We start from the raw sequence: 21,131 nt of genomic DNA on the forward strand, positions 1-21,131 counted from the left end.
GAACCTCCACCTTGATGTGCAGTAGCCTCTCCTAGAAAATAGTGCGGCTTGGCATGGGCAACAGATGGAATTAAATAGCATTTCCTCAGTTTTTACACAGCGAGCCACAACCTGCAGATGGAAGGCACCCAGAGGAAGTGCCAGCCAGTGCTCTGAAACAGTAGCAGCACAGCAGCCAACAGAAAAGTGTTAACATGAGGAAGAGACAACAGCATTGTCCATCACTTTGCAGCAGGCAGACTTGCAACCCAATGTGCTGTTAGCCAGATGAGCTTGCAGCGTGGTATACTGCAGCACAAAGACTATAGGAAACATGGATACAGGTTAAAACAAGCCCTACTACTGTAAGATCTAGTAGCTTAAACAGGGCTGTATCGTGGTCCACTTACTCTTCAATCTATACACCGCATACCTGTGGGCAGCCATGCAAGGAAACATGGGTACAGGTTTAAACAAGCTCTACTACAGTAACATCTGGTAACTTAAGCAGGGCTGTGTCTTGGCCCACTTACATTTTGGTCTTACCAAAATGCTAAAGAGCATCAGTGGTGACTACCAGGAAAATGAGTGCCAGGGCCTTGAAGATGTGCGTATGTCGAGAGAGACGCTCAGGACACTATAATAGAACCATAACACGATTTAACAGTAAAAAAGACTTTTCAAAAGAGACTATACTCTGCCCTGTTGCATGCAATGCACACCCCCTCCCTTCACTACGCTCACTCCCATATCAGGGAATGAGTCCCATGTCTCAACTTTGCTATGTGCAGCACTCTGTGAGAGACCACTAGCGACAGATAATAGTAGTCCTATTTTAAGGATGCATTCCATCATCTCCCAAGAGAAGTCTAAATTAACCTTTGAAATTATTAAAATTTTTGTAGACTTTTAGGCAAAAGTCATATGGAATGCGAATTACAATGGAGCCGATGTTTAGGAGGACTAGGCGACCATCTGGATTATGTAAGTAGCAGCAGATAACAATTTAAATAAATAATTTTAAAAAAGCATTTGTGATGCAGGTCAGGACATCATTTCCCTAACAAGACTTGTATTGAGGGATGCCCACAAACACGGCGTATCCATTCATTCCATATTTGTCTGTCAGGAAAAACATCCTTACTGTCACTTCATGGGTGAAACTTTCCCTAAATATAGAGACCTGCAGGAAAATATAGACTTACCTGGTTGCAGGGGGCACAAAAAAATCCACCTGCCCCAAAGCTGCCGTCAACCTTCATTAGAAGCAGCTAAGCCGGAAAGGCTGGTTTCCAGGTAGCACAGACAATCCACACCCTAAACCCTCAACGGACCCTTTAAATCCCAGGCTATAGGGTCACAATCATCCTTTAACATATCCCAATAAAAAAAGATTAGACTGCTGATGCTCTTTTGGACTGAGTGCCTGGGAAGAAAGTGCCAAGAACTCCTGAAGACTCCGAAACCAGCAAGCACCTGCGGTGCCAGCAGCACATCTGGTGGTGGTTGCAAGCCTTTTGGCTTTGTAAGGATTGTCTTGTTATGGTTTTGGCAAAAAATTATTGTTTGGGAAACCTTCCAAATGTTGGTCTGAAAAAAGAACCTATTGCCATAGTCGTCCCTGGCACTTAAGGAAGCGACTCTGTGTGAAAGCGCTCCTCGTGAAACAGTAGAATAGCATCCCTCGCCGTGAAGTTACCCAGTGGCTGAAGGGGCGGACTCGCTGCTCCAAGGCGTATGCTGTAGTGTGCGGAAGAAAAATATGAAAGACACAATAACAGACCAACGGATAAAGAGGGATGCCTGAAAGCCCTTATTAGTGAGTATAATATAACATTTTAGTAAAATCAAACGGACTTGGCTAACACCGGAACTAAAAATGGACAACCAGTGGAGAAGCTTATTAATCAAAGACCGAGTGAAGGAAAAACATGAGCAGAGTGCGCAGCTGGCAAGACCAGGCAACAGCAGCAGCAGCAGGCAGAGATGAGGGCAACACTGGAGACACGGGCAGCATCTCTTGAAGCAGGGTATAAGAGGTCCATCAGTAAGAGGCAGAACAAAACTAGACAAAAAAAATGTTTTACTGGCAGGCGCAAAAAACAAAATAAAAAAAAGAACAAAAAAAAGAACATGAGATCAGGGGATTCGTCAAGCGCATACGAAAAGAGAGACGACACGCGGACATGTGCAAGGGCAAGCCACCACATTTTTAACTCCCTGAAGTGCAAAGGCATCTTGGTGCGGAAAAAGATCACCATTAGTTTCGAAAAAAACATGAAGAAAATGTTATATACAGCGAATACATTATCTGAGCACGCTTCTCCCTCCCCAAATGTACCAAAAACGAAGAGACTTTTCCCCCCATAGTTTTTAAAACAGTTTACGAGTTTCATTAGCAGCAAGTCTTTCACAAGGTAAAAAAATATACACAGGAATTATTTTGGTCACGTAGGTGGAAGCTCCACTTGCTTGGTCCTTCAATCCTCAGTGATAGCTGCAGCTTCACCTGCAAAACAGAAAGCATAACAACACATTAGCTAGTCTGGATTACAGCGATGGACCTCCAAAGCTAACAGCTTAGCCACTGCACCGCGGTGCAGAGCTACCACACACATTGCTTCTCCAGAGCCAAGACCCACACACAGCTCAGCCACTACACCTCAGTGCAGCTACAGCACCCACTGCTTCTTCAGAGGCAAGACCCACACCCAGTTCAGCTCGCACCCATGCCAGAACTAAGATCCATGCACAGCACAGCCACGGCACCTCGGTCCAGCGCTGCAGCTATCACCCACGCCAGAAGGATAAGTTACTTACCTGTAATCCTGGTTCTCTTCCAGGGGTCAAAGAGAAGGCCCAAAATAGGGAGCACTGTGCAGACTCATTTTTAGGTCTCGCCTGACCCAGCGCATGCGCTGGTCTGGCGAGACTTATTGAGAGGGCTCCAAAAAGTGCTACCAGGCCAGCCTGGAGCTACAGTGCATGTGCGCGGGCGCGCGCGCCGCCCTTTACCACGATTACTTTCACTTTAGCGGCCGCACGGCCGCTTTGATGTTTGCTCGCGATCGCCATCACTTTTACTTTTTGCATAGCCAATAGGTCTCGCTTTTGGGACCTTATAAGTATTTAGTTATGCAACTGTTGCATGGCTAAACACTTATAAGGTCCCAAAGGCGAGACCTATTGGCTATGCCAATGCTTGTTATGTTTACAAATGGCCAGAGACCGCTTCTTCAGAGGGATACCCCAAAGAAGGGGACAATATAAGTGCTTTTGTTTTTTTAAAAGAGACATTTATTAGTGAAGCTGGTACTGCTGCCAAGTGTGTAAGTGGCCACTGCTGGTTATCATAAAGGAGTAGATACAGCAGGACTGGGGTCCAGGGTTTTTGTGGGGCCCACTGCATCACAGTTATTATGGTCTACCTTTAAAAAACATGGGCATCAGAGCTTAATGTCCTTTCAATCATTAGGACAGAGGTGATGATCCATCATGGAGGGGAAGAGGTAAAAAAGGCAAAGGAGATAGCCTGCTACTCAGGACTGCAGTTATCATTGGTGCAGCAGGTATAGTTGCATTGGGGTCAAAGAGTGTGAGGGGCTCACAACACCCCAATTATGTGGAGCAGTTTGTTTGGGATATGTGGTTTTGTTTTATGCTTTTGCTGTTTTATAAGTCTCATATTTGGTGCAATTCATAAGCTATAGAAAAAATATTCCTGAAATCATCTCATAAGCCGCGCTCCCTGCACGCAGCCATGTTCCTCCCGCTCCTCCAATCCTTGTCAAAGTTTTGGAGGGGGGCCCGATCTCAAAACATTTTGCTTAGGGGGGCTCAGAATAAAAAAGTTTGAAGACCTCTGGTCTAGAGGATTGTGTTGATATGGCAATAGACAACAAATCTTTTCCACTTGGCAGCGTAGCAGGCTCTAGTGGTAAGGCATCTAGCTTCTCTGATGACGTTCATACAGTCAGGGGGAAGGTTAAGGTATCCAAATTCTAGGATCTCAGGAGCCAGATCGCAAGGTTGAGCTGAGCTGGGTCCGGGTGTCTGATCTCTCCATGGTTCTGGGTTAGGAGGCATGGTGAGAGGTGTAGCTTTTGATGTGGTACTACCGAGAGTTCCAGCAGCGTGGTGTACCACGGTTGTCTGGCCCACGTTGGAGCTACTAGGATCAGTGTGAGGGAATGCTGTTGTAGCTTTCGCACCACTAATGGGATTAGTGGGAGAGGTGGAAAGGCGTACGCAAATTTGCCTGACCAGTTCATCCATATCGCATTGCCTTTGGACAATGGGTGTGGGTATCGGGCGGCGAAGCTTGGGCATTTTTTGTTTTCGTGGGTGGCGAAGAGGTCTATCTGTGGATGCCCCCAGGTCTGAAAGAACGGGTGAAGAACCTGTGGGTGAAGTTCCCACTCGTGGATTTGCTGTGTCTGTCTGCTGAGCAGATCTGCCATGGTGTTTTGGACTCCTGGGACATGTTGGGCTAGGAGAAAGATTTTGTGTGGAATTGCCCATCTCCATATGCTCTGTGCTAGTTGAGAGAGCTGTGGAGAGTGTGTGCCGCCTTGTTTGCGAATGTAATACATGGCCGTCATGTTGTCTGTACGAATGAGGACTGCCTTGCCTAAAATTTGTGTTTGAAAGGATTTTAGGGCTAGAAAGATTGCCAGTAACTCCAGATGGTTGATATGGAGTAACCTTTGTTGCGGCGTCCATGTGCCCTGCACTGTGAGGTGTAATAGATGAGCTCCCCAGCCGGAGAGCGATGCGTCTGTTGTTAGTATTATTTGAGGAACCGGGTCCAGGAACGGTCGACCTCTGGAAAGATTTGTGGTGTTCCACCACTGCAGAGAGCGATGGGTGCGACCGTCTTACCAACACCAGATCTGTCAGTTGCCCCTGGGCCTGGTTCCATTGGCGCGCTAAGCACTCTTGGAGTGGACGCATCTGGAGTCTTGCATGAGGCACTATGAAAATGCAAGAGGCCATCATCCCTATCAGTTGCATAAACACTCTTGCTGGGAGAGAGTGTTGAGGTATGAATCTTTGACGCAAAGCCTGAATGTTTGCAATCCTGGCCGGATTGGGGTAGGCTATGGCTTTTGAGAGGTCTATGGTGGCACCGAGGTATTGCTGTATGTGGGATGGTGTTAGCTGGGACTTTTGGTGGTTCACCGTGAAGCCTAGCTGGTGAAATAGTTGGATTGTAGTGGCGGTGTGGTGCACACATTGGTTGTAGGAGGTGGCTTTTATCAACCAGTCGTCCATATATGGGAAGACGTGAATGTGCTGTCTTCTGAGGTGTGCCGCAACTACCGCTAGGCACTTGGCCAATACCCATGGTGCTGTTGTGACTCCGAATGGGAGCACCTTGAACTGGTCGTGTTGCCCGTCCACTACAAATCTGAGGTACTTTCAGTGAGCATGGTGTACCGGAATGTGAAAGTATGCGTCTTTCAAGTCCAGTGTGGTGAGAAAGTCGTTCTGGGAGAGGAGCGGAAGTACCCGCTGAAGCGTTACCATGTGAAAATGGTCCGAATGTATGTATGTATGTGTTTAGGGGCCGGAGATCTAGAATAGGTCGTAGAGTCTTGTCTCTTTTTGGCATTAGAAAATATAGGGAGTCGACCCCTAAATTTTGCTGATTGGCGGGAACTTGTTCTATTGCCTGTTTTTGTAGGAGGGAGATTACCTCCTGTTTTAGTAATGTGGAATGTTCTTGTGACATTGGGCGTTGCCTGGGTGGAATGTTTGGGGGGGGTAGATGTCCATTCTAGGCAGTACCCTGAGCAAATAATTTGGGTCACCCATTTGTCTGAGGTGATGGTCTCCCAGACCTGAAGGAAATTTTGTAGCCTGCCCCCGACTGGAGTGGGATGGTCTGGAGGGAGTGGGGGGAGGGGGGGGAGGGGGGGCATGGGGGAGTCATTGGGTAGGCGGTGTGGCAGAGCGGGCGGTATTTGTTTTGCCTCTGCCTTTATTGTTATTGCCCCTATAGCCGCCTCTTTGATAACCCCTTGTGAAGGTGGACTGAGCAGGGGATTTGTAGGAAGTGGACGCGCTATCTGAGGAGTAGCCTCTAGCCGTACTCCGAAAGGAAGAGCGGCGAAAGGAGCGCCTAGGAGGGTGTGACTGCAGGGCTCCCATAGATTTCGCAGTATCAGTGCCCTTCTTCATTTTCTCGAGGGCCACATCTACCTTTGGGCCGAATAGGTGTTCTTGGTCAAAGGGATGATTTAGGATGGAGGCCTGTACCTCAGGTTTGAAACCTGATACGCTCAGCCAAGCATGGCGACGGAGGAGGACGCTAGTGTTAAAGGCCCTGGAGGCTGTGTCTGCTGCATCGAAGGCACAGCGTATGGAGGTGTTAGTTATAGTCTTACCCTCTTGAATTAATTCATTGGCCCAATTTTTGTATCTTTCTGGGAGGTGGTGCATTATGGTTTCTAATTCATCATAATGCGCTCTATCGTATCTGGCCAATAGCGTTTGAGTGTTGGCGATACGCCATATATTGGCTGCCTGTGACGCAGTGCGCTTTCCTGACGCGTCCAGTAGCTTTGACTCTTTGTCAGGTGGTGGTGCTTCGCCTGACGCCTGGGAGTTTGACCTCTTCCGTGCAGTGGAAACCACTAGGGAATCTAGTGGCGCTGGCCCTTTGATATAGGCAGGATCTATGGGGGCAGCTTTGTACTTTTTCTCTATGCGTGGGTTAATGACCCTAGCCCTGACTGGGTCCTTAAAAACCTCTGGCGCATGTTTTATCACCCCCTTGAGCATAGGTAGTATGGAGGTAGACCTATGTGTGGTATCAAAGGTGTCGAGGAGGAAATCCTCCTCTACTGGGTCAGTGTGTAGCTCTACCCTGTGATAACATGCCGCCCTCTGAAGCAGGTGGTGGAAACCTAATGAGTCTTCCGGTGGAGATGGCCTGGAAGGGTAAAGGTCATCTTGTGGGACGTCTGGAATGTCTGGATTATTGTAGTTGTCCCATGGGTCTGGGGATCCTGTAGGGGTGGGGTCTTGGGGCACATCCCCTGGATCGTAATATGGGTCCCCCTGATCATCATCGTCCGGAGACGGGGTCGGGGAGCGATGAGGTGGGGGTGGAGAAGGCGGAGGGGGCAGAGGTGGAGAGGGTGGAGGAGGTGGGGAAGGCATTCTGAAAGGGGAGGTAGCAGAGTCCTTCCTCTTTGGAGGTGGAGGCGGAGCCGGTTTGTCCAAATGTCTCTTTTTGGAAGAGAGTGCCAAATGTTCAGTTTTTGGATCCTTGGTAAGAGTATTTTGCAAGGGATCCGGTGTAAACAGTTCCTGTGACAATGTTTGTTCCGTCGGCGCCGAAGGTTTCGGGGCCGATGACTTTTTAGGCTTGTCCGTGCCGTGCTTAGCACTGGGCTTGGGAACCTCCGTTTTCTTGGTCGGCGCCTAGGTGGGCTTCGGCGTGGAAGTGTCGGTGCCGAGGGCCTTATGGGGTTTGGTCGGTACCGAAGATGGCGTTGGTACGGAAAGGCTGGGTTTCAACACCAAGGACGTTGGTGCGGAGCTCGGTGTCGAGGTAGAGGCCGGTTTCTTTTTCGGTGTCGAAGTGTGTTTCTCGGCACCGCTGGAGGGCTGGCTCGAGCCCGATCCGCCGGAATTTCACCGGGCCCGAAGGAGGGGTATGTGAAGCAGTGTCTCTGGTCTTGCCTAGGCCTGGAGGCGAAGGCGTGACCGAAGCCTTTTTGGGTGTGGGCGCGGGAGCGGGTATAGTACTCACGACCCTCTGCGCCGGGGTGATGTCCTCCACATCGGAGTTGTCGGCTTCGGAAGTACTGACGAGGTCCTCTTCAGTGTGCTGCTGTCCCGGATCTTCGACGTCGTCCCCGAAGATGTCGACTGGAACGGAGGTCGAGGAGTGCGCCATGTTTCGTCTGGCTCTTCGATCTCGAATAGTCTTTTTCGATCTGAAAGACTTGCAGGCCGAACAGTCTCGAGCCTCGTGTTCAGGGGAGAGGCAGAGGTTGCACACCTCATGAAGATCGGTGTGGGGGAATTTGGACCCACATCGAGGGCACTCCTTGAAAGGAGTTCGTTCCATCAGCCGGGACCGGAACTTGGGTAGGCCCGAAGGCCGCCGTCGACGACTGGAATCGAAGTTGTGTCAAAGAGAAGGTGATTGAGGAGATCTGGATCTGAACAATACCGCGATGAGCGAGGATTCCGCTTCGATCATCGAACTGGAAATGTTCGGAACCGGAGCGCGAAGTATTACATCCGAGCCCGATGGCGGAAAAAATCAATCTGAGGATGGAGCCGAAGCCCATGCGCAATATGATCCAAGGGAGGAGTCACCGACCTCGTGACTTCCAAAGACTTTCCAAGAGGAAAAACAAACTGCAAACATCCGGGCCCAACACCAGATGGCGATCTATGCAAAAGTGTGTAATCTGCAGCTCATATGCCTCAAACAAAAATGTTCCACCCTTGAGAAAAACAAATAGAAGCTCCGAAAGGGGCAGGCTTCAGATCGGAAGCATGAGGCCCTGACAGGTAGACTTCAATTCACATGACTCCACCACATTGTTTTTTTTAAATTCACTAGTTCCATTTTACTGCCTCGGGTCCCATGCCCACATGAGACGGCCACAGACTATGAAAAAACCACCTACAGAGGCTGCCACAGCAAAAACAGCTCTTCCTGTTTGGAAGCCAGAGACGATGGAGTTGTCTATGTACAAGAGGCATCTACTTCCACAGCATACTGCTTTCAAAAACAACTCCTGCTGTACAGAAGCCCGAGTCACTGCAATAGGTGGTGTTTATGAGAAGCACCTGCCTTTGAAATTGTAATTTCATTTATATAGCGCTTACTACCCTGACGAGGCGTCAAAGCGCTTAATGCCAGGCAGCACACTGCTCCGGAACCCAAGGTTAATGGTTAGTTCAGTGTTATTGGACACTGTGTCTCAGTTTCTCTAAGCACATCTTGTAATTTTGTGGGCGGTTAAAAGATGGAAGTACCTAGGAGACTTAACTGCATGTCTGTTTCTGGAAAAAGAACCTACCTGCTTAGCATCTGGCTCTCAAGAACAGCTCCTCCTGCAGGGAAACCCAAATCACTGCATATGGCTATTTCAGTGAGACACACCTACATCCTTAGCATCTTGCTGTCCGAAACAACACCCCCTGCAGGGAAACCTGAGTCACTGCATGTCTGCTTCTAAGACAAGCACTTCTAACTTCTTAGCATAATGCTCTTTAACAGCTCCTTCGTATGGAAGCCAGAGATGCTTCATGAGAAAGTGTCTATCAGAAGCGCCTACCCTCTTACCATCTTGCTCTCAAAAACAGCTACTCCTTCAGGGAAGCCAGAGCTGCCACATGCGACTGTGTCCCATGGAGGCACCTCTAGCTCCTTAGCATTCCGCTGTTAAAAAGCTCACCTAGTACGGAAGCCCGATTCACCACTTCTCTGCTTCTATGACAATCACATACCTTCCTAGCATCTTGCTCTCAAGAACAGCTCCTCCTGCAGGGAAACCCAAGTCACTGCATGTGTGTTTCTATGACTCGCACCTACCTCCTCAACATCTTGCTCTCAAAGACAGTCTCTTCATCACTGTCCACTGAACCCATCTCCATGTTCTCATCGTAGTTTGAGAGGAGGCCATACTTCTTCTTCTCAGGCTTTCTTAATCTGAAACATGAACATGAAGTCAGTGAGATATCTCAAGCACCTTCTGAGCTGCATTTTAAGAAATAGCGGCCTCATCCCTTCTTTGAAGAAACCCTGCTGCTGAAGGCAAAGAGGGACGAGTACAATTCCACTCACAGTAGTAATCCACGTCCCTTCCATTACCACAGCTCACTACTCGTACAAATGCTGAATCCAACATCCTTGGTAAGATTAGGAGCTGCAGTAAAATATACTTAACGAAGCACTGTAACTCACCAAGACTTCTACAATTTTGCATCCCCAAACAGCTTCTAGATCACTTTGGTCAAAGCCAGGAGTCATTGTTAAGCAACACTTAACCCTCACAGCCTTCTATTTGACCAAGCTATCTCTCAACTCCCAATATGATAACTACCAGTGCTTTAGTCTGAGCCCCATCTTTCATCTCCTAACCCACTGTCCATTCTTCCATCGGATCTACTTTTATCTCAACCAGTTTTATCCCAGGTCCCTTGTTACACAAGCCTTCTTCAGATCATCCTCATTCACTTTCACACAAGTATCATTTTTTTTAACTCAAACATTCTTACCCCTTCCTTTAAGTATCATCCGTTACCCCAAAAATTTGCTTCTGAGTGTATGCAAACCCACCCTGTCTCTTCTGGGTGCATATAGTGATCGCTATGCTGGGTCACTGAAGAGGCCAGACAACCTTTAGAAATAATAACTGGCCATGAAGGGGTATTGTTTAGGGAGGGTTATTTTGGGTGAGGGGTGTAATGGGTACTGCACTGGATAGCATTTATTAGAGTTCTTACTGGCTGTTTGAATCTACAGTTTGTACACTTATGCTGCAAGAAATGCTGTACTTGCTGTAAAGTCCTATCACTTCATGTATGCTCGGTTACAACATGTGAATATGACTCATACCAAATTGCTCTTTTATAACGTTTCAAAAATACTTATAACTTACTGTGTACAGCTGTATATTATATGCAGTGCTCAATAAAAATATTTTCAACAAAAAAAAACTGGCCATGAAAACCACAACAAGCTATAACTGCATTGTAGGACGGACATTATCCAGGAAAGGTTATATGCAACATCACCAGCTGCACAGTAACCCGGAGCGCGATTCCTCAAACAAGGAAAAGATGAGGGACACCTTGGACGTTTACCAAGTGACACTGTTGGAAATCGCGTTTGATTTGGCTGGGTGAAATCACAAGCGATTAAGCATTCATAGAAAATAATCCTGGATCTCTGATCTGAAGCCACCCACATAGAGACTTCATTCAGACAGAGACCAATAAAAACAAAAAAATTCCATCACCGTGAACATCAACATTCACTTCCCCATGCTATTTCAAAGAGAAAATTTTGGTCTTATATCTAACTTTTCATGTTTAAATCTAAGTAACAGAAGATTTGCTTCTCTCCCAGACCCCGGTCCAAAATGCAAATCATTTTTATAATTGTTGGTTGAGGTAAACCTAATCACAAGGAATGTTTGCAGGAATCGTGGGTCTGTTTCAGTTATCACACCAGGGGAACCAGCCTCAATCAATAAGTCCACGATCTTGAATCTACGACTGATTGCACTCAAGACTTCTAGAAAGGTTACGGCAACTCGTTTAACTAGCTTTACTCCATCAGCTGTCTCAGACATAGGCAACTGCTGGACCCTCCAGAGAAAATCAACCACCGTGCGGCCAGCAACAGAAGAGGTCACAAAAAAGATGTGTTGGTGAGTGAAGCCACTGCATCGTTGCCTGTCTCACGAAGAACTGTGCCCCCGAAACAGACACACATGCTCATTGTGTGGTATGATGACCCACCATAATAAAGTCTCCAGAGTACTAGATCCACCAAAAAATAGAAGAGGATCCAAATAAAATGGCAAAAAGTCCTGGAACTAATGGCAGTTACTGACAAAGGTGAATCTGAACATTCACCCAGTAGCACCTTCATCTCACTTCCACACTCCCCCCTTACTCCATCAGGCCCTCAAGGCCTGCTCCCCTGTCTGCTCCTCATCAGAATCTTAAACCCTCACCTCCAAATCCTTTGCAAGGCCCTCGAAAAGCTTTCCTCCAGCTCCCTACCAACACCTCGAAAGGTGCTCACACCGGTCTCCTGGTTCAACCTCTCCATTCCCTCAATGCTCCTCTACTCCAAATTCTCTTCTCCAGGTCCCCCTCGCCAAAACCTCACAAGTCCCTCGTCCCCGCTGCCCTTATCAGATCGTGCCCCTCTTCTGCCAACCCTCTGCTCTAGCCCCCCCCGACCCTCATACTCCCCTCTCCTCTGCATGCTTTACCAGACTCTCACGACTTCTCCTTCCAATCCTTTCCGGCAGCTCCTCCTTGCCAGACTCTCCCATGCTACTCTTGTCTGCACCCCTTACCAAACTGGTCAGACACTCAAAGCCATCTCGTCCTCCTACACCGCACTCAAGTCACTCCTTCCTCACCCCTTTCAGGCCCTCATACACCTACCAACTTCACTCGTCTTTACCAGTCCCCAAGCCCCTCTCCTCATGCCTTGACAACCCTTCACATCCCCTCCCCCTCACCCCTTGTCAGGCCCACACACACCTATCTTCCTTCTCCTCACCGCTGGTCAGGCCCTCACTTCCTCAACATCTCTTACCAAGCCCTCAATCCTCCTCACCCTTTGCCAAGCCCTCAATCCTCCTCATCCCTTACCAGGCCCTCACTTCCTTCTCCTCTCTTGTCAGGCCCTCACTTCCTCCTCACCCCTTGTCAGGCCTCACTGCCTCTTCATCTCGTCAGGCCTCACTTCCTCTTCATCTCGTCAGACCCCCACATCCTCTTCATCTCGTCAGGCCCTCACATCCTCTTCATCTCGTCAGGCCCTCACATCCTCTTATTCTCGTCAGGCCTTCACAACCTCTTCATCTCGTCAGGCCCTCACATCCTCATCACCCCTTGTCAGGCTTCACTTCCTGTTCATCCCTTGTAAGGACCTCACTCCCTCCTCACCCCTTTCAGGCCCCCATACACCTACCAACTTCACTTCTCTTTACCAGTCCCCACGCCCCTCTCCTCATGCCTTGACAACCCTTCACACCCTCTCCCCCTCACCCCTTGTCAGGCCCTCACACACCTATCTTCCTTCTCCTCACCGCTGGTCAGGCCCTCACTTCCTCATCATCTCTTACCAAGCCCTCAATCCTCCTCACCCCTTGCCAAGCCCTCAATCCTCCTCAACTCTTAGCATGCCCTCACTTCCTCATCTCTCGTCAGGCCCTCACTTCCTCCTCATCTCGTCAGGCCTTCACCTCCTCACCCCTTGTCAGGGCTCACTTCCTCTTCATCTCGTCAGGCCCTCACATCCTCATCACCCCTTGTCAGGCTTCACTTCCTCTTCATCTCATCAGGCCTCACTTCCTCCTTATCCCTTGTCAGGCCTCACTTCCTCCTCCCCCCTTGTCAGGCCCTCACTCACTCCTCACCCTTTGTCAGACCCTCACTTCCTCCTCATCCCTTGTCAGGCCCTCACTTCCTCCTCACCCCTTGTCAGGCCTCACTCCCCCATCTCTCGTCAGGCCCGCACATCCTCATCATCTCTTGTCAAGTCCTCACTTCCTCCTCACCCCTTGTCAGGCCCTCACTTCCTCCTCATCTCTTGTCAGGCCCTCACTTCCTCCTCACACCTGGTCAGGCCTCACTTCCTCCTCACCCCTTGTCAGGCCCTCACTTCCTCCTCACCCCTTGTCAGGCCCTCACTTCCTCCTCACCCCTGGTCACACCCTCACTTCCTGTTCATCCCATGTCAGGCCCTCAATCCTCCTCACCCCTTGTCAGGCCCTCAATCCTCCTCACCCCATGTCAGGCCCTCACTTCCTCCACATCCCTTGTCAGGCCCTCACTTCCTCCTCACCCCTTGTCAGGCCCTCACTTCCTCCTCACCCCTTGTCAGGCCTCACTTCCCCCTTAACTCTTGTCAGGCCCGCACATTCTCATCACTCATGTCAGGCCCTCACTTCCCCCTCACCCCTTGTCAGGCCCTCACTTCCTCCACACCCCTTGTCAGGCCCTCACTTCCTCCTCACCCCTTGTCAGGCATCACTTCCTCATCCCTTGTCAATCCTCCCATCCTACTCATCCCTTTTCAGGCCTCATTTCCTCCTCATCCCTTGTCAGGCCCTCAATCCTCCTCACCCCTGGTCTGGCCCTCACTTCCTACTCATCACTTGCCAGGCCTCACTTCCTTCTTATCTCTTGTCAGGTCCTCACTTCCTCCTCATCCCTTGTCAGGCCTCACTTCCTCCTCACCCCTTGTCAGGCCCTCACTTCCTCCTCACCCCTTGTCAGGCCCTCACTTCCTGTTCATCCCTTGTAAGGCCCTCACTTTCTCCTCACCCCTTGTCAGGCCCTCACTTCCTGTTCATCCCTTGTAAGGCCCTCACTCCCTCCTCACCCCTTTCAGGCCCCCATACACCTACCAACTTCACTTCTCTTTACCAGTCCCCACGCCCCTCTCCTCATGCCTTGACAACCCTTACAACCCTTCACACCCTCGCCCCCTCACCCCTTGTCAGGCCCTCACACACCTATCTTCCTTCTCCTCACCGCTGGTCAGGCCCTCACTTCCTCATCATCTCTTACCAAGCCCTCAATCCTCCTCACCCCTTGCCAAGCCCTCAATCCTTCTCAACTCTTACCATGCCCTCACTTCCTCCTCATCTCTCGTCAGGCCCTCACTTCCTCCTCATCTCTTGTCAGGCCTTCACCTCCTCACCCCTTGTCAGGGCTCACTTCCTCTTCATCTCATCAGGCCTCACTTCCTCCTTATCCCTTGTCAGGCCTCACTTCCCACCCTTTGTCAGGCCCTCACTTCCTCCTCACCCCTTGTCAGGCCTCACTTCCCCATCTCTCGTCAGGCCCGCACATCCTCATCATCTCTTGTCAAGTCCTCACTTCCTCCTCACCCCTTGTCAGGCCCTCACTTCCTCCTCATCTCTTGTCAGGCCCTCACTTCCTCCTCACACCTGGTCAGGCCTCACTTCCTCCTCACCCCTTGTCAGGCCCTCACTTCCTCCTCACCCCTTGTCAGGCCCTCACTTCCTCCTCACCCCTTGTCAGGCCCTCACTTCCTCCTCACCCCTTGTCACACCCTCACTTCCTGTTCATCCCATGTCAGGCCCTCAATCCTCCTCACCCCTTGTCAGGCTCTCAATCCTCCTCACCCCATGTCAGGCCCTCACTTCCTCCACATCCCTTGTCAGGCCCTCACTTCCTCCTCACCCCTTGTCAGGCCCTCACTTCCTCCTCACCCCTTGTCAGGCCTCACTTCCCCCTTAACTCTTGTCAGGCCCGCACATTCTCATCACTCATGTCAGGCCCTCACTTCCCCCTCACCCCATGTCAGGCCCTCACTTCCTCCACATCCCTTGTCAGGCCCTCACTTCCTCCTCACCCCTTGTCAGGCCCTCACTTCCTCCACACCCCTTGTCAGGCCCTCACTTCCTCCTCACCCCTTGTCAGGCATCACTTCCTCATCCCTTGTCAATCCTCCCATCCTACTCATCCCTTTTCAGGCCTCATTTCCTCCTCATCCCTTGTCAGGCCCTCAATCCTCCTCACCCCTGGTCTGGCCCTCACTTCCTACTCATCCCTTGTCAGGCCCTCACTTCCTACTCATCCCTTGCCAGGCCTCACTTCCTTCTTATCTCTTGTCAGGTCCTCACTTCCTCCTCATCCCTTGTCAGGCCCTCACTTCCTCCTCACCCCTTGTCAGGCCCTCACTCACTCATCACCCCTTGTCAGGCCCTCACTTCCTCCTCATCCCTTGTCAGGCCCTCACTTCCTACTCATCCCTTGCCAGGCCCTCAATCCTCCTCACCCCCTGTCCGGCCCTCAATTCCTCCTCACCCCTCGTCAGGCCCTCACTTCCTCCTCACCCCTTGTGAGGCCTCACTTCCCCATCCCTGGTCAGGCCCTCACTTCCTTCTCACCCCTGGTCCGGCCTTCAATCCTGCTCACCCCTTGTCAGGCCCTCACTTCCTCCTCACCCCTTGTCAGGCCCTCACTTCCTCCTCATCCCTTGTCCGGCCCTCAATCCTTCTCACCCTTTGTCAGGCCCTCACACCTCCTCACTCCTTGCCAGATCATCCTCACCTCACGCTCCGCACCGTGCAGTACACCACCCCCAGCAGGCAGACCCCGCTCAGCACGTAGAAGGCCCTCTGCAGCACGGACAGGTCAGCCCCCGGGAAGCCCCCCGGCGCGGGGGCAATGGGGGTGCTCGAAATGTTCCGGGGTACCTCCGTGCTCGTCCAGCTGCTGTTACTGGGGACCGACGCCTCCGCGGCCGCCAGAAGCGCCGCCATCAACAGGACCCGAACCATTCTCGGCGATCCCGGAAGTAAACAAAGTTCGTCACTTCCGGTCAGGCAAAGAGCACGCTAAAACACGCAACCTTGGAACGCAACACGAGCTTGGGAGGAAGGCAGATGCAGCGTGGTGATTACACCTCCACCCTCCAAGCGGCCGGCAGGGTGACGAGTCGACGGCCCACTTCCTGTGTGTCGGCCTCTCTGAGGCAGTTTACCCCGCTCCAAGATGGCGGCTCCCCGCCCATGCCGCAGGCCGTCTTCCATGTCACTCGGTATCAAACTGTTGTGTCAGGAAGCGCATGCGCAAAGGGACGCAGTCCATTCGCTTACTACGACCGAGTAACCAGTCACGGAGCCGCTCCACTCATATGACAACAGCCAATCACATAGCCATTTACTTATCAGGAACCAGTAAAAAAACAAAATGCAAATAGGTGCTGAGCTGGTTAAAATAATATATAATATTGTCAGTTTGTTGTTTGTCAGTGCTAGAGTATTTTTACTAACTTACAGGTTATCTGTGGATCGTCTGGTTGGAAGCAGGCTACAATGGCTTGTCTCCGCGTGCGGATCCCACGCTGGTTGAACTGCTGTTTAACCCGGTCGCTGCGTGCGTCGGCCAACGGCTGTCGCGAGCACTACCTCCGTAGTGCCGTGCACGTCCGTTGGCCGACGCGGCCCCGCCAGCGCACGCAAACGCCCGCACCGCGGCGGATTTTATTTTACGCCGCGGTTAGCGGGTTAAGCAGGCGAGACCTTTGCCCTATCAGGCTGGTGCATGTGCAGATCAGGTGTGCCATGTCCTCGATTCCATTGCCACACAGGCGGCAGTGTAAAGGCATTTGCCCCCTCAGCCATGGTGGAAGGTGTTGGATAGCTGGCAGTTTTCCTAGTCGACGTTTCAGAAATCTGTCCTTGATGGTCCTGGATTCTATAGCAGGAGCGGAGGCGAGGATTATGCATTACTTTCCTCACTTTATTTCAACAGCAAGTTAAAAGATAGAGTAAAAAACAATACAAGACCACAACTCCCATGAAGCTCGGGAGTAACCGTGGCAACCAGTAGTCCAATCATAACACAAAGGGTCCCATAAACAGTAGCAGTCTCCGTAGCCCTTCCTCTTTCTTCACTGCTGGCCCGTCAGTTAAGTCCCTTCTCTCCTTACTGTGGGTTTGGGTCTTGGCTGCATGGGCTTTGTGTACTATTTTTGATGTATTTTGTTATCTGATTCTGTTTGTTTCGCTACGATATCGTAGCGGACTGTTCACTGTCTTAGAGTAGCGCGGTAGGCTTCGGCCCGAGCGCGTACATTCTTCATACGGAGCGGGTCCGCTAGGTGGCGCTGTTTCGCGCGTCTAACGCAACGCTCCGTTTCAGGCGCCTGTGAAGCGCCGTGTGTGAGGCTTCTGCCTCAGTGTTTAGAGCGCTCGTTCTTTGTGGTTTCCCCTCGCCTGACACCGCCTTGGCGGTAGGAGTGACGGGCATAGCCCCAGGGTCTAATATATCGAGCTGACTCCTCCACGGGTTTAATCCCACGTGCCTTTAAAGTTATCTGAGGAGTTTCAGCGAAGGGGCACTGGCGAGGGGGGAGCCCCCCTTAATTTAGTTGGGGCGTTTCAAACATTTGGTGCCCTCACCTCCTTTATTATGCAGGCTCAGAAGGAGCACGACTATACCCCATCATTATCCTCTCAAGAGGACCGGCTATCCCAGGTGCGCAGACCTGCAGAGGTGGACAGGCTTCTCTCTTCGGCCATCGCCCAGGCGCTTGCCCCCCTGCAGGAGAGCGTTAACCGTCTGTCCGCCCATGTGTTTAGAAGCACAGGCATCTTGAGGGACGGGGAGGCCGGGCCTAGATGGGGCACCTGCTGCTTTACCGCGCAAGGCCCACAAGCGCGACGCGGGGCACCTTGAGGGCTTCAGCCGTCTGGCGGAAGCCTTTCAGAAGAGTGCGCGCACGCTTCGGGATGCACCCTACCGGGAGGAAGTTGTACTCGGAGAAAACGGCGACGAAGGCGCCACAGACTACGACCCCGAAGAGGGGTTTCCCAAATTGGGGGAGGTGGAATTGGAGGATGATGGGGAGTCCTCGGATGGGGACCAGGAGCAGGACAGATCTTGGCGTCCTCAGTCTTCTGCATCTTCAGTAGGAGAAGGGGACGGTCCCTCAAGTGATATGTTTAATCCCACGTGCATTTATAGACCCCGGTCCACGGAATGGGTTCCCGACAAAAAGGTGGCTGACTACGTGGCCGACAAAGTTAGGCGTCCGCTCGATAAAGTGGTTAGGGCCCGTCTACGGTCGGAATGTCCCAGACCTTCCCTACCCAATGGCGTCACTTTGACCCCCGATATTGATCCCAGATTGTGCACATTCTTTGCTAAGTATATGAAGGATCCCAAGAAGGGGTTAGATAGATCATGGCGGGCTTGCCAGGACAAGCTCTTAGATGTAGTGGGCCCTTTGACTAAGGTGATAGAATTAGCGGAGAGATCCCGTGTTTCTGGGGAACCCCTGTCGGCGGACGAGGTTATGGGCTGGGCGCAGAGAGCGATGTGCCTGCTGGGCAATGCGAATTGCGCCCTCTCGGCCGAACGCCGCCGTTCTTTACTCCTAAAGATAGACCCCAAACTTGGGGAGCTCTCTTCCTCGGAGGCGGGCCCGATTGCTCAAGGTTCCCTGTTTGGTGATCCTTTTGTCAAGGAGTTAGGTAGGTTTGTAGCCACCTTTTCAGCCCTGGACAAGGCGCAAGCCTCGATGAAAAAAAATTTCCCGGGGAAGGTTTTCGGTGGGGCCGGACGAGGCAGGGGTCGCTCCTCCGGCCGGCAGTCGCAGCAAGGCCCTAATAGAGCCCAGGCCAAGCAAAATAATGGATGGCAGGATGGTCGCCAAGGGACCTTCTAACCCTCCCGGGGCGGCAGAGGAAAGACCAACCGAGGCCGAGGAGGCGCCCACAACAACTCAGGAGGATACAACGGTAAGCGTACCTTTGTTAACCCCGGTTCGGTTGGGAGGGAGAATCGCCCTGTTCTATCACAGGTGGGCGGAGATTACTCACGATCCCTGGGTGCTGGAGACTGTCAAAGGGTTTCACATAGAGTTCTACGGAACCCCGATTCAAGGGGCCAGGCCCAGGCCCTTGGTTTTTTCTTCGCAGGACGAGTCTCTCATAGACTGAGAGGTTCAGGAGCTGTTGGACAAAGGGGCCATCGGTCCTTCAGATCTTCACCCCACAGGGTTTCTGAGCAACATTTTTCTGGTGGAAAAGAAGGACAAGGGTTACCGTCCCGTTATCAATCTCAGGGATTTCAACGAGTGGCTGATCTATCGCCACTTCAAGATGGAGGGGAATCATCTTCTCAGAGACCTCTTGTTGCAGGACGATTGGCTGGTGCGTCTGGACCTCAAGGACGCCTACCTCTCGGTCCCCATTTTTCCACCGCACCGCAGGTTCTTCCAGTTTCGATGGCGGACACAGGTTTTCGAGTTTCTGACCCTTCCCTTCGGCCTGTCTTCAGCTCCGTGGTGCTTTACGAAGCTCCTCAAGCCAGTGATGGAGCACCTCCGGACTCTGGGCATTCGATTGATCATTTATTTGGACGATATCCTGTTAATGGATCAGTCCAGAGCACATCTTCTCTCCCACCTACAGACTGTAGTCTCCCTCCTCCAGAGCTTGGGGTTTACCATCAATCAGGTGAAGTCGGACCTGGTCCCGCAGCAATGCATGACCTTTTTGGGGTTCAGGATAGACTCCAGAACGGCGACCCTTCATCTCCCGGAGCAGACGGTCGGGAAAATCAAGAAGGAATTGAGGAAAGTCCTGCGGAGGGACAGGATCTCCTTGCGGCAGTTGGCCAGGATTGTCGGCCTGTTATCTTCATCGATCCAGGCCATTTTCCCGGGCCCCCTGCACTACCGGGCCCTCCAGAGACTGAAGGCGTCCCATCTAAGGAGGGGACTTACCTACTCCCAGCTGATTTCTCTGAATCAGGAATCCAGAAGGGAACTCCAGTGGTGGATCGACCACATCGAGGCGTGGAATGGCAGAGCGATCTTCGGGTCGCAACCGGATCTGGTGATAGAATCGGACGCCAGTCGCCTCGGTTGGGGAGCCCGTTGCGGCTCAACCTCAGTGGGGGGCAGGTGGACGGAGGAGGAGCTTTCCCTGCATATCAACTGTTTGGAACTTCTGACGAGGTCCTTTGCTATTCGATCCTTCACGACGGACAGAGTGTCTTGTTGTGTGCTCCTCCGGATGGACAACACGACGGCGGTGCAATACATCAACCGCCTGGGCGGTACGCGGTCGAGGGTCCTGGTGGACCTAGCCAAGGACTTCTGGCATTATTGCCTTCAGCGTCAGATTTCGGTGACGGCCGAATACCTCCCGGGAGCTCAGAATGCAGTGGCGGACTGGAACTCCAGACACTTCCGGGACTCCAGCGACTGGAAACTAGATGCGACAGTCTTCAGCTCGCTGATGCGCTTCTGGGGTCCTTGCCAAGTGGATCTCTTCGCTTCCAGATGGAACGCCCAGCTTCCCGGGTACTTCAGCTGGAAACCGGATCCCGGAGCAGCAGCGGTGGACGCTTTTCTCCAGGACTGGTCTTCGATAACAGCTTATGCCTTTCCACCTTTCTTGTTCATCCAGAGAGTGGGGGCCCAGGTTCGGCGTCAGACAGCCTCTCTGATCCTGGTGACTCCGATTTGGCGCTCTCAAGCGTGGTTCCCTTCTCTGCTAGAGCTGAGCTGGGACCTTCCTATCCGTCTGCCTGTATTCAACGAGGTCTTGGTGGACCCCCTGGGCAACCCTCATCCCCTGGTTCTTCAGGGCCATCTTCAGCTTATGGCGTGGAGGATTTCAGGCGACGTTGGTCGGACGGAACCCTTTCGCGCGAGGCTGAATTCCTCATCCAGCAGGCATGGGCCCCGGCGACCATCAAAAGGTACAGATCAGCTTGGAGGCGATGGGTACGTTGGTGTATGGCGAAACACCTGGATCCCGTGGGCTCCAGAGTTTCGGAGGTCATCAACTTCTTAACAGAGCTCTTTCAGGAGGGGCTGGCTTATTGTACCATCAACTCTTTTAGATCGGCTATTTCGGCGGGCCACGTGCCCATTG

General features: G+C 51.7%; 1 protein-coding gene across 2 annotated transcripts; it reads right to left on the reverse strand.

Moving 5' to 3' along the window:
* Positions 1–2,045: 2,045 nt before the first annotated feature.
* On the reverse strand, positions 2,046–16,281 carry FAM174C (family with sequence similarity 174 member C). Of its 2 annotated transcripts, XM_085638589.1 has the most exons (3): positions 15,787–16,281; positions 9,545–9,661; positions 2,046–2,488 (listed from the first exon to the last, which is right to left on the reverse strand). In XM_085638589.1, exons 1-3 carry the CDS (start codon positions 16,014–16,016, stop codon positions 2,485–2,487), a joined length of 351 nt encoding a protein of 116 aa, XP_085494715.1. In that variant the 5' UTR covers positions 16,017–16,281; the 3' UTR covers positions 2,046–2,484. The 2 variants fall into 2 exon arrangements, with proteins under 2 accessions (XP_085494715.1, XP_085494716.1); XM_085638590.1 differs by lacking the exon at positions 2,046–2,488 and having other exon boundaries at positions 9,541–9,661; positions 15,787–16,166.
* Between the last annotated feature and the right edge of the window lie 4,850 nt (positions 16,282–21,131).

The sequence above is a fragment of the Triturus cristatus genome, chromosome 12 (genome assembly GCF_964204655.1).
Source record: "Triturus cristatus chromosome 12, aTriCri1.1, whole genome shotgun sequence".
Taxonomy (NCBI): domain Eukaryota; kingdom Metazoa; phylum Chordata; class Amphibia; order Caudata; family Salamandridae; genus Triturus; species Triturus cristatus.

Bases quoted from the DNA above. Each gene is read 5' to 3' on its own strand.
- FAM174C (XM_085638589.1), bottom strand. From the start codon at position 16,016: ATGGTTCGGGTCCTGTTGATGGCGGCGCTTCTGGCGGCCGCGGAGGCG. The intron at 9,662-15,786 runs GTGAGGATGATC...TTCATGTTTCAG, and splicing joins TGCACGGTGCGGAGCGTGAG to ATTAAGAAAGCCTGAGAAGA.